General features: G+C 39.4%; 1 protein-coding gene across 1 annotated transcript in view; it reads right to left on the bottom strand.

Annotated features, from left to right (window-relative positions):
* Positions 1 to 310: 310 nt before the first annotated feature.
* Positions 311 to 13,020, bottom strand: part of TSPAN7 (tetraspanin 7) — a 79,301-nt gene continuing 66,591 nt past the window's right edge. The window contains exons 4-8 of the mRNA XM_006090556.3: positions 12,453 to 12,548; positions 10,928 to 11,083; positions 6,659 to 6,742; positions 1,504 to 1,579; positions 311 to 1,237 (exon numbers count right to left, since the gene is read on the bottom strand). Coding sequence (XP_006090618.1) covers positions 1,511 to 1,579; positions 6,659 to 6,742; positions 10,928 to 11,083; positions 12,453 to 12,548 — 405 coding nt within the window. The 3' untranslated portion in view covers positions 311 to 1,237; positions 1,504 to 1,510. The remainder of the gene's footprint in view (positions 1,238 to 1,503; positions 1,580 to 6,658; positions 6,743 to 10,927; positions 11,084 to 12,452; positions 12,549 to 13,020) is intronic.

The following is a 13,020-nucleotide window of genomic DNA, read 5'->3' as shown; positions in this document are numbered from 1 at the left end:
ATGATGAAAGAAAGAATAAATGCTCATTTCCTTTTCTTAAACAAAGACATTCAGACTTTTAAAACCTCTGCTGAAAGTTCTATTTTTGTAGTCAACAATTTATCCTGTTCATGATAAGTGATATAAATTTCTAAAATTCCCATTTTTAAAAAATCTAATTCTTCAACTTTTACACTGCCTGATGCTATTTTGGTGTGGTGAGATTGATGGGAGCATTTATAGAGGGGTGTGTCAGTGTGTAACAAGATGGAATAGAAATATGTGTTTAAAATTTCTGTAATAACCAAAGAACAAAACCAGAACACAGTAATTTGTAGTGACTCTATTTATTAATACATGTATCACAAATGTTCACAATATCAATGCATTCTTGTTGGCATGCTAGAGGCATTATTTTTAAAGATCTTTTAAAAATATTTTGACATTTGTTCCCCCTTCACACTCATTTTTCAATTGATTTGATGATGTCCTCAATGTCTGTAATATCAATGCAGAAAGAAGTAAAATAACACAATAGCAATTAATTGGAGAAAAGCAGAAGTAGTATTATTTCCTTCATGTGAAGTAACAATTCAACTTTGTAATACAGGTTTCAAGTGACAGGTATAGGTGCACTAAACTGTCTATACATACCCACGCATGTAATAATAATGAGCAAAGGAGACCACCTAAAGCTCAACAATTTCCTTCATGCTTTTTCCTCCATAAACAATTACTGATGTATCTCTTTACATGTTCTAGGCAGCCTGGAGAAAGTAGGAAAGAGCCTTAGTAAAGGGATAACCAAGTTATAGGAAATTAAGCCAAAAGAACAGGTAGCTGTTTATCTATATCAAGGGGTGTGACATGTATCAATCTTAATGAAGAGTTAACAGGAGCCTCCTAAAAACATGCAGGGCCCAGGCGGCCAGTGATGGTGTGATAACCAGTCACCTATGATGAGTTGCAGTTGGACCAAGTACAGATGAAGGAGCCTTGGGTGGGCTCCACTAGGACTAGATGCAGGGAATCTGGCTATACTCTGGCACAAAGGGGCTTCACAAAATGGAACACTAGGTTTAGGTTGAAAGGCAGGGTAGAGACTGTGTGGGAGTATCAGTTGCACACAGGGTATGGGGTTAGGGGGAATAGGGCAAGTGTAATATGTACTGTGCTCTAACATTCTTTTAGAAGTCTTTCAAGGGTTGCTGCAGTTCCTTTATTAAATCAGGTCTCTTATTCCGTCGTTCTTGAAAGACTAAGAGAGAGATTAAAACATGTGAGTGACTCATCATTAATAAGGACTTAAAATAAGGTAACAATCTGAAAAGAGTATTGATACATTTTCCACAATAGTGGTGATCACATCTCCTTCCTAGCACCACAGAAATGAGGTTTTGTCAGATGGACCAGTGCCACCAAGATCAAGTATTTAAGTGGCTGGATAGTACCCTTGTGTTTTGAAAGGTAGTATGTGCCCCAAAGGGAGAAACCCGAAATTAAACACTCCCCACTGCCACTCACCTTCTCCTTATACCATCTCATATTGGTTGGCCGTGATGAACCGGGACAGACAGCAGGCCAGCAGCATGCCAATCAGCTATTGCCAGAAGGAAAAATGAGAACAGGAATCTTAAGCCACTGAACTACACCATGCTTTGACATCCCCCCCAAATATATTTTAGACAACTGAGTGCTTTTGTACATGAATGGGGAAAGGGCACTAGAGAAAATGATCAAACCTGATTTCATCTGTGGGATCTAAGACTTAGAGTGTCTAATTGCTGATAGAGGATAACTAGAGGTTCTTGAACTGGCCACAGGTTCTAGTTCACTCTGGCCATTTAAAAGCAACTTTTGAGTCCCAGCCGGTTTGGCTCAGTGGATAGAGTGTAGGTCTGCAGACTGAAGGGTCCCAGATTCGATTCAGGTCAAGGGCACATGCCTGGGTTGTAGGCTCAATCCCCAATAGGGGGCATGCAGGAGGCAGCTGATCAATGATTCTCTCTCATCATTGATGTTTCTATCTCTCTCTCCCTCTCCCTTTCTCTCTAAAATCAATAAAAATAATTTAAAATAAATAAAAACAACCTCTGACATATAAGTAGTATTAAAATGTGTTCATATGTTATAAGAGTAATGAAAAAATTAAGTACCACAGAATTAGTGAGAGATATCTTTTAATGCCCAAATTAAATTCAAAACCATAAGCACATGCATTGGAAGATATTTCAACATAGTTAGCTGATACCCCAGCCATAATAATTCTTTCCTCGAGACAATGAGATGCTATTCGTGACCAGATGAGTTTGCCAATGAAGAAGTAATAAAGTCATGGCTTGTTAGAGGCTGGAGGATGGGGGTGAAGGAGAAAGAGGAAAGGAGGGCTTTAATTTCTCTTTGTCTCTCAACCATGTAGATATCTTAGGCATAAATAAGTCCATCTACATCCAAGGGCCACCTGAATAACCAATATCTGTATCTCTACCTCCTCAGAAGACCTCAATCATCTACCTGTGTTTGTGCCTTGTCTTAAACTGTAGCATAGATGGATCTGATAAAAGCTGTTGTGACACTATGAAGACATCCTTAAGCACATCTGTTCAGCTCACTGGAAACCAAAATCTCTTTCTTGTCTCTGGAGGATTAGCATGCTTTATACAGTAGCCCAAATGTACACTTGGATTTAGAGGCCTGCAGCTTCTCTTAGCCAAATTGAGTCCCTTCTCCTTAAGCCAGTGGTTCTCAACCTGTGGGTTGTGACCATCAGAAAACACATATAGCATATCAGATATTTACATTACGATTCATAACAGTAGCAAAATTACAGTTATGAAGTAGCAACGAAAATAATTTTATGGTTGGGTTACAACATGAGGAACTGTATTTAAAGGGCCAGAAGGTTGAGAACCACTGTTATGCTGAAAACTCCTCAAGACCTGGTGAAATGCCTAATCCTATATAGTTTAGGCAGTTATAGATCAGCTTATATTTGATTGACTAAGACTTTGTACTTAGTACCCATCTAATTTTTTGAAGTAACAATTTTACTACTATCTGCCTTGTCAGTATGTATTCTATTTTCTTTTGAGTTGTTAAAACCTTAGGGTGGTTCTACTGCTTCAACAACTGAGAAACCAGAGAAGAGGAAGAGAGGCTAAGAGAGTTGTAGGGCCTGTCAGCAAAGACAAGAGATGTCAAAGTCAACAGGGCAAGGGTGTCTTCCTCTGCCATCACAGAGCTATAAAGGCAACTTTCTTAACAAGAAAGTGACAAGCAATAGATGAAAATTTTAGATCCTTATAATGCCTGTGGAGATTTTATTTTAATGATTTAACTGGGAAACTAAGTAAAACTTTCATGACTTTAGGAAAGTGCCAAGGAATCTGGCTAGAAATAAAATAGTATAAATGTTATTAGGGACCATCTGAGGCCCTGAAAATACTAAGGGAATGAGTAAATAGTTCTGTTAGCCTTTTTTGGGCCATGTCTTATCAAGGCTATCAACAGCTTTGTCCTGCCCTCTACATAGAAAAGGTAAACAAGTCCCAGGAAAAAAAATTCCCGGCCAATAATGAATCATCTCAGAAGCCTGTGAGCTCTGGGGGAGGCTCTACAGTGGTGAAGGTCAGGGGATGGATGGGTAGGAGGAGGATCTATTTTTTTGATGAGTACCTTTTTCCTTCCAATTCCACAGATTCAAACCCTTTCATTATAAAAGCACAGAATAAGTTCCCTTTAGGTGCTACCTGAGGCAAGAACAAGGGTGAAATTTGGCCTAAATGCTTAATAGAGCAGACCAGGTGCGGAGGTCAGAACTGTAAAACTGGGTCTACAGTAGATGCCCAATCTCAAGCAAGCCATTCAAACCCTATCAAAACACACTCAGCCTCCTGCTATAAATCTATAGGGCAGCAGGACCTGCATATTAATTCCAGGCAAATGGGCTTTTCCTTGAGAGGGCAAAGGCAGTAGGAATTTGTGGAGAGAAGTATAAACGGCCTGCTTTAAATTAACTAACAGGGCCAGAGTTCTTGAACATTCTATTAAAAGGCTAGACTCAGCTTAGTTTTCTTTTTACTTTATACCATCTTTAATTTCTGAGACAACAGATGTACAAATCCAGTTTGTTCCAACAGATAGCATGGAGGTCACAAGAGCAGGTGAGGAAAAGGACAAGGAGGAGGAGGAGGGTAGGTGAGGAAAGGTGAAAAGAGAAAGAGAGCTCTGTTCTTTCCTATATACTTTGGTCTGTCTGCAGCCTCTACTCAGCAGAGCTCACTTTATTATACTAAAGCTACTAGTAAGAGATAGGCTAATATTTGCTAAATTTCACTGTGACATGTGTCCTACAATTTTTGAACATATGTGGCTAAAGGTTTGGTTCTAGGTCATTGACCAGAATCAGTACAGCTGGTAAGTGGCCACCATTGTCCCAGAGAGGGCCTAGATCTACTGGCATCTGGAATTCCACTTCAGCTTACAGGAACCTTGAGGCTGCTAGCACCATTAAAAGCTGCAGTTTCTAGCACATCTGGCTAATAAAAGACAGCCATGGCTATTCCTCTCCCCGGTGCAAGCTGAGCATAACAAGACTCAGGTCTCTTCCCCACTGCGTCTGCCTGGCCATGCGAGTGATTGGTACTGACTTTGCAAAGTCACTGGGCTTTGTGTTTTTTGTTCTTTCATCCCAACAACTATGTGATACCTCATGAGACCTAAACTCTCTACAGAGAGTTTCTGTTTTGGGGTTCCTTGGAGCCAAATCCCCTCTCTTACTGCCTCATGGGCCACAGAGAAAACTCACCAATTCCACATAAGTGATTTCTTCAAGGTAGTACAGAGAGATTAATGCTCAGCAGGCCAGGTAACCACTTGTCTAGGTACAAATCAGATTCTTTATGACTTGAGTCACCTCGCTAATGAAAATAGGATTGCCACTTCACTCCCTCATGGCCACATGCGTATATTCTTGGATGATGTTTCATACATGAGATTCCAGGCTCTTTGAGGCTCTCTTCTCCCCATGCAGACTACAGGCATCATGTCCCTTAATGGTTCTAGGATAGCCATTAGTGGGGACTTCAGCATATTCCTACCTCCAAAGGGACAGTTCTCCTCAAATGCCCAGAATAAGTCTGTCCTATAGGTGGGTATGAACCTGACGCTGCATATACATGTGGAAAGTAAATTATGTGCAAGCTGTCAAGTGAATCCCGTACATCTGCATCAAACATGTGGTCTGGGATCCTCTAAAATGCCCCTTTGGCCATTACAGATATGTTACTGAGATGTTATTACTGAAATATGATAGCAACCAGAATAAAGTTCAGGGCAACAACTTCCTCTGAAATGTCTCTGGAGACTGAGTTAATTGGCCCTGTTTGTGACACCACTTTGGTTTGTCTCTGTGTGGGTGTACTGAGATTTAATTTACTTCATGGGTTTCAAAAAGCAAACCAATGGTTAATGAATTTTGGGACTGTCACAAGAATGACACACTCCTATTGGCTGAGTCCACATGTTCTTGTGAAATGAAACGTCACGCAGGTTTTTTGAACCTGCTTGAAACAAAACTTTTTAACTTATCTAAAGCAAAGCCCTCTATTTTCAAAAACTATCAGGCTAATGTTCAATTCCTGGATCTGACAGTCACACGAATATGTTCATCTTGTGATAATTTATTAAACTGTATACTTTTAGGTTATGCACTTTTCTGCATGTGTCATATTGTAATAAAAAGTTTTAGACTTGAATAAGATCAAAGTGCATCTGTTCTCCTTAGCAGGAAGGAAAGTACAGAGGGGTGGGGAAAAAGTAATTACAGTCTGAGAGAGCCAATATAGAATTCAGGCAGGTGAAATTAGAGCTGTGGACACATTACTGAGATAACAATAATTAGACTTTGTTGGAAAAACGATCTATTGGTCTAAAAAAATTCTAAGGAAAACATAAAGGTTTTATTTAAGTATATATGCCAATCCTTCTACCCATAGTAATATTATAGCAACAGTATATTATTCAGCCAGGAGATCAGAAGCTTGTGGGACAGTATACTGCCTGGTTAGCTTAATCTTGTTCCATCCTTAGTTTGCATAATTACCTCTCGTACTGTTTTTTAGAGGCTGGGTAGAGATAAAGGAATATAAAATGTAATATACAGAAATTTGGTTTCCTCTTTAGAAATAATAGTCAAACCTAGAGATTAAAATAATGATCACAAAATGAAGTTGGCTAAATTTAGATTTTCTTTAAAGGGAGAGACCTCATGCATAATCTATAGGAATTAAGAACAGAAAAGTGATAGCTCAAGCAGGAAAAAAGGCTTCTCCCCAATCCAGATAAGCCATTTGATGTTTGGAGTTGTTTATGCTCCAATTAAGCCAGCATTTTGTTCAGTTAACCTCCATTTGACCTACAGAAGAAGCAAGTTGTTTTTCTGGAGCTAGTCATTAATTGAACTGTAACCAATATTCCCTTGATGGCAAAACTTCATTTAGGTTGAAAAAGGAAAATCAATAAACAGATGACCTAAGGACTAATGAGCATGGAGCTCTGACCCCATCTATCAGCCTTTCCCAAGACACAGTGAGGCAGGCAGAGTATGGAGACCAGGGAGGGAAAGGCGAGCAGGAGACAGGGGAAAGGCTTGATGGGATCACACAATTATGTAGGCTACCTGGGAGAATGCAATTCCAAAAGCCACTCCAGCAATGATTCCCATGTTAGTCTCCATGAAACTGGTCACCAGATCATAACAACCCTGGAAACAGAGACAGTCTCAGAGGCATGTTTTACCCAGGCCAGAGTGGACTGTGTTAAAGTTTGTAATTCACCCTCGGAACTTACCAGCATTCTTTTTACACTTAAAAAAAACTAATGAAAAACTTCAAACATACAAAAAAATATACAGAGTAGTACAATGAGCCCCCAAGTGAACCTTTCTCTAACATCACAATTAACATATGACTAATCTTGTTTCATTTAAATCTCTCATCCCTTGGCTGAGTTATTTTAAAGTAAATCCAATATATATATAGTGTTGACCCTTGAACAACACAGTGCTTGGGGTGCCAACTCCTGCATAAAAATCCATATATAACTTTGACTCCCCCAAAACTTAAATTGATCCTCAGTATTCTCAGGGGTTTTGGTTCCAGGAATCCCTGCAGATACCACAATCCCAGGGTGCTCAAGTCCCCTATATAAAATGGCTTAGATCAATGCATACAATTGGTCCTCTGTATCCACGGACTCCCAACCATGGTTGAAAATAGTACAGCTGTTTATTGGGGGGGGGGGGGAATCAGTGTATATATAGACCCGTGCAATTAGTTAAACCCCTGTTGTTCAAGGGTTAACTATATATTCATTGGCAAATATTTCAGTAGTAGAATTAAATTTAGCAATGAATCTGTAAGACCTATGAAGCAAACACTATAGACAAAGAAGTAAACTTGAACAGATGAAAAGGCATTTCACATCCTTGAACAGGAAGAATCATAATCATATTAAAAGCATTTTAACAACAAATGGAAAAATTTTGGATAAAGTGAAATCATCTGGTCAGAGAGAGGTGTTTGAATGCCTGCCTACTTTATGGCATTTTACGATTCTTCCAAAAGAGACTATTATGTTTGTTTTTTAAAAAATGGGGAAAACCTATGTTCTAGAGTCTTTCCCACAGATTTACTCTATGCCCTTGAACAAGTCACTTTTCCTTTCTGATGTCAACATCTTTACCCATAAAATGAAGGGAAATTTCCTTGAACATACTGGATTACATTTTATCAATCTAATACAGATAGGAGACACCAAGTGTATATCACCCATAATGCAGAGGCAAAAACTCACTCTTCCTGTTAAAAGCCTCACAGGTTAAACAGCAGGGAGGGAGAGAAGGAGGAAGTTAGAGGGAGGGAGTGAGAAAGGAGGGAGAGAGAGGAAGAGAGAATGAAAAACAAGAATGAATTTATAGGTATATTCATTTGAAACTGAGCCAAATCAACGTAGACTTCTGACATATTCAGCTTTTTGGAAGACATGGTCGTTTTCTTGTTTTCTGTAAAAGAGCTTCAATTGAAATGTATAAAATCTGTAAAAATCAAGATATTAATTTCAAAACAGAGTAAAAGGGACTCTTGTTTATCAGGAAAGGCACACTAAATTGTCATAACATGTAAAAAAAAAACAAAGAACACTGTCTCCCATTTTTTAATTCAAAATTTAACCATTTAACATTTTTCATAGCCTGTAAAAATTCTGCCAAGGCTGTGTCTTCTAATAAGTGATATTTTATGTATTCACAGTCTGTTTGCAGAGAAAACGATGCATTAACTTAGCAGCAGTGCTTTGACACATGTTTTTAATGCAATGGACAAACTATATTCCTTAGTTACCTGACATAAATTTGAAGGCCAGGGCAGGGGTGGGAAAGGAAATACATTATTGCCATGGGGAGTTTTGAAATTTGATTATCTCTTTATAGTAGAGGCTTGCTTGCTAATTTCATTTTTACTAGTGAAACTATATATCACACTATTTTTCAAAAGACACTGGAAGGGAGAGCAGTTTTGGTTAGGAAGAATTCAAAATGAGAAGGGTGGTGAATATTCTAACCATTTCCCAAATGATAGTAGTTAAGACAGTGTTTTGCTATGCTGGCCATTATTATTGTGTCTTCTCCCCATAGTGATTGTCGATGGTCCAGTAGAGGAATGAAATTCACATCAGCACTGGTACTAGGTCGGCTCAAAATATGGAAACACAAACCCAATAAATAAATAAAAAACTAGAGAGAAGTGAGGTGGGTTATTATTTTACTCTGAAAAATAATTTGGCAAAGATTTTTCTGGCTGATGTGGCTCAGTTGATTGAACACTGTCCCATACATAGAGGGGTCAATAGTTTGATTCCTGGTCAGGGCACATGCCTAGGTTGCAGGCTTTACCCCCAGCAGGGTGTGTGCAGGAGGCAGCTTATCAATGTTTCTCTCTCTCTCTCCTTCTCCCTTTCTCTCTCTCTAAAATCAATAAAAACATATTTTAAAAAATATATATAAAGGAATTCCTATGGAGGAGGAACTCAGCCAATACTTTTGGCCAACTGAACCTGCAGACATGCCATGATCCTGCTAACAGAACCAAAATAAAATCTGTTTCCCAAACAAAACAATAAATATCCTGCTTAACTGTTCTCAGCTCCTTCCTGCTCTCTCAGTTATTTGTACAAGGTAGGTTTCTCAGGCTGTCAGATAAGAGCCAGAGTCATCTTTATGTGATCCTTCCTATGAGGACTGGCTTCAGCATTTTTAATGGAAGAAAAACTTCACCATCATTGTCATGACATTTATATTACAGGTAATAGTTAATATTATAGTTAACATTTACTGTGGCCTTACTCTGTGCCAGGCCCCATACTTTAGATACTTTATCTTCTTCAATCTTCCTATCAATCCTAAGGGGCAGGAACTATTATTATCCCCATTTTACAGATGAGAAACAAGACTGAGAAACGTTAAGTAACTTGATTAACCTGGAGTCTGACTCCAGACCCTGTGATCTGGACTTCTAGACCCTCAACTTGCACAAAAGAAGAGGAAGTTTGGGTATAAAAAATACTTTTATCAAAGGTTGAGGTTGCTGCTTCTACAAATGACCTCCTGAGGCTCTGGTACACAAATATCTCCCTGCCACAAAGCTCATCTTGCCTTTTATACATCAGAGTAGCCACCATGTGCTAAGTAAGGTGACATTTCATAAAATGGCATCATACTGACATGTATGAGTGCTTAATGGGGATGTCCATGAAAAAAAGCAGAAGTTACCTTGCTGATGAGAGGCAAATGGGCTTCAAACTTTAGGTTCATAAGAAAATTTCAGTAGGAACAGATGTCAGTACTGAACATCTTACCTCCCCAATCCAATAGCAAAGTCATAAGTCCAGCATGACAAACCGAGCTTCTAGAATGGCAACAATGCCTTGCAGTATTTATGCAACAAATACCAACATTAAATGGGTAAAATACAGAAACCAATATCTTAACATTCTGATCCTGAGAAAATGCTATCTCCTATGAATTATTCAGTAGTTGGCCCGGATCACATAGAATTTTGAAGACCTTAAAGAATAGAATTTTACCTAAGATAAGAAAATTTACCTGATGGCCATATAACCACAAGTAAACTCAATAGTAGGGTTTTATTCTCCCTCTTGTTTACCAAACTATATTTTCTATCTGGCACTTCTCTAAACATTTAAGAATATAGAGGGTCTTCACATGCATTTGTATCATGTCTTTAACATATTCTATGTAAACAGAATAAAGAATTGATATTCCTTTTCTGACTACTGAAATTTCATATTCCTCAACTCCACTACATACTAACTTTCAAATATCTTTTAGCCAGTTTTTTCCTCTCTAATTTCTTTTGGAGTCAGGATGTTGACAGTGAGTTGGATTGGAGTTGTTTATTTCTTTTCCTATGACAGCGACCTCCCTAAAATAAAGGCCACCCTCCTAGCAGAAACAGATGCTGTCTGTCAACTCTACTCCCCCCTTCCTGCTAAGGACTGACACCCAGCTGTAAATGATTTCATGTTTAGTAGATATATTAAGCAGAAAAAAGACACCCAGAAAGAAGAAAGCCAGCATTCCCTGTCTGACATCAGCATCAGGTTTAACAGAAACCACTTGCTAAACCTTCCTAACCATGCCTGGTAGATTCTTGCTGGGAGAGGAATTTGGAGCTGAACTAAGTCACAACTTTCTCCTTAGAAGTGGGCAGCCTCAAGTACCTCTTCTCGGCAATAAAGGACCACAAAGGCAGATTCTTGACTCCTTCCTAGACTACCATTTCTTACCTACTTGTCATAATCTCACAAAAACAAAAATGACCTCCCCAAACATTCACCACTGATCCCATCAGGACTGAAAGGAAGCAAGTACCTTCTGGTAAACTTTGGTGGAGGCCACAGTCAGATTGTGCAGATCCTGGGGATTACAATCGGTGTCATTCATGCAGCAACTTGGGGGGATGCCATGCTCTGTGAAGTAGGGGCTGGTGCTCCAGTTGGTATAGTTCTGCACACCACAGCAGCTCAGCTGTTAACAGGGAAAGAGAAAGAATCAAAGTGTGGCAGATCAAAGACTGTGTGATCGCCTCACTCACCGCCCTGTAACTTTTAAAAGAGAAACATGGGCCAAGCCTCTGAGTCAACAGGCATAGCTTTGGTGAGTACAGATGAGCTGAAGCTCCGCTAACAATTGTTCTCACTGGGAAGCCCATTTGAACTCAAAGAAGAAAGTTCTAAATGATGGTCGTGTTGGCTTTCTTCTGACCTTAAATCAAAGCAGTGGCCTGGCTATGCATCAACATCACCTATGTCAGCTGGGTGCTGTGAAAGGTGTATAGATCAACTCAATCAGTACTGCTGATGGGGAAGCCAAGGCAAAAATGATCTTAAAAAGCTCTTCAAAGGATCTATACTAAGAAGTAAATAAATGGGTGTGTGTGTGTGTTGTTTTGTGTTTTTTTTTGGGGGGGGGATGCACATAGAGGTAGAAAGAGAGTTGGTGCTGCTAAACTATAGCCCACCAGCTGCCTAGTTTCATAAATCAAGTTTTATTGGAACACAGCCAGGCCTCTTTGTTTACGGGTGCTACAGAGGCAGAGTACTTGTGACAGAGACTGCATGGCCCTCAAAGCCTCAAATAGTTACTAGTTGACCCTTCACAAAAAAGATATGCCAACTGCTAACAGAGAATATTAAAGCCAATGGGGTAAAATATAATTAATTAGTGAATCTGGGTAAAAGGTGTATAGTTCTTTGTACTACTCTTACAAATTTTTTTTTGGATAAGTTTGAAATTTTATCAAATAAATTACCCCCCAAAATTGAAATGCTTCTGAAGCACATAAAAAGCATCCTAATACCAAAACTTCAGCACCAGCACCCGCCCTCCTGAGCGCCTGTAGGCAGGAAACTTCTATTTTCCTCATATCCTTTGTAAAGCACCAGGCTGTCTGGGCCATTCATATACCTGACAGACCCTCAGTTTCTTCTTGGTCCACTCTCTATCCCCACCCAGTATGCTGCAAAAGCCTGTGAAGGTAGGTTACTGGAGTTCTTCACCCAGACTAAAGACACCACTTCCAGAATGCCAACCTTTGGGAGCCAACTCTAAGAAAGGCTGTCATATACTCACTGCCTACCTCCTTTCCAAGGCTTCAGATTTTAAGGTCAAACTTACTTTCCTTGGAATCCTCACAATCCTTACTTATAAAAAACAAACAGAGCCAGTGATGCTTCTTGACAGAAATTACCTGGATAACTGGACCCTGGACAAATACCCTAACCTTTGGAAATGGAATGGGATCAAAAGTTTGAGAACAGGAATCAGCAGCAGCACACAAGTCTAAGGCCACACCTCACAGGCAGTTCCCAACCCCAACTCCTTCCCTGGAACTTACGCTGCGCTGCACATGGTCCACTGCCTGGCTCCTCTCATCATTGCCATTGTAATTCTGCATGGCATCCATGTAAGTCCTCAGGAAGGTATCCTTAATCTATGGAAGACAGGGATGAATAGCTTTAGAAATCTAAAATTTTACATGTAAATTAAAAACAAAGAGCTGTAGGGGTTTGGGATTATGACTATCTTTTTTCCTTTTCCCTCACCACCAGGCATAACAGCAGGGCTCCTCATTACTGGGATGTAGATTTTACCTCCCAAGTGGTAGGGGTGTCCCAAAGGAGCTCTGGGGAGAAGAGAAGAGAGCACAGGCTGCCTTTGGGACACAACTAGTTTGACTTGCTTTCACAGTCTCAGAAATCGTTATATAGATACACACTTGTGCTTTGCTGACGTAGCTATCCTAAAAGGAGTATTTAATCTATATTGAGGTCACTGCTTTAAAACAAGGTGGAGAATAATTATATATATATATATATATATATATATATATATATATATATATATATATAATATATATATGGCTAAAGTGACCGACTGTCCATCTGAATGACTGACTGGGCCAG

The sequence above is a fragment of the Myotis lucifugus genome, unplaced genomic scaffold (genome assembly GCF_000147115.1).
Source record: "Myotis lucifugus unplaced genomic scaffold, Myoluc2.0 scaffold_76, whole genome shotgun sequence".
Classification (NCBI taxonomy): domain Eukaryota; kingdom Metazoa; phylum Chordata; class Mammalia; order Chiroptera; family Vespertilionidae; genus Myotis; species Myotis lucifugus.
This window is presented reverse-complemented; position numbering and strand designations above follow the sequence as displayed.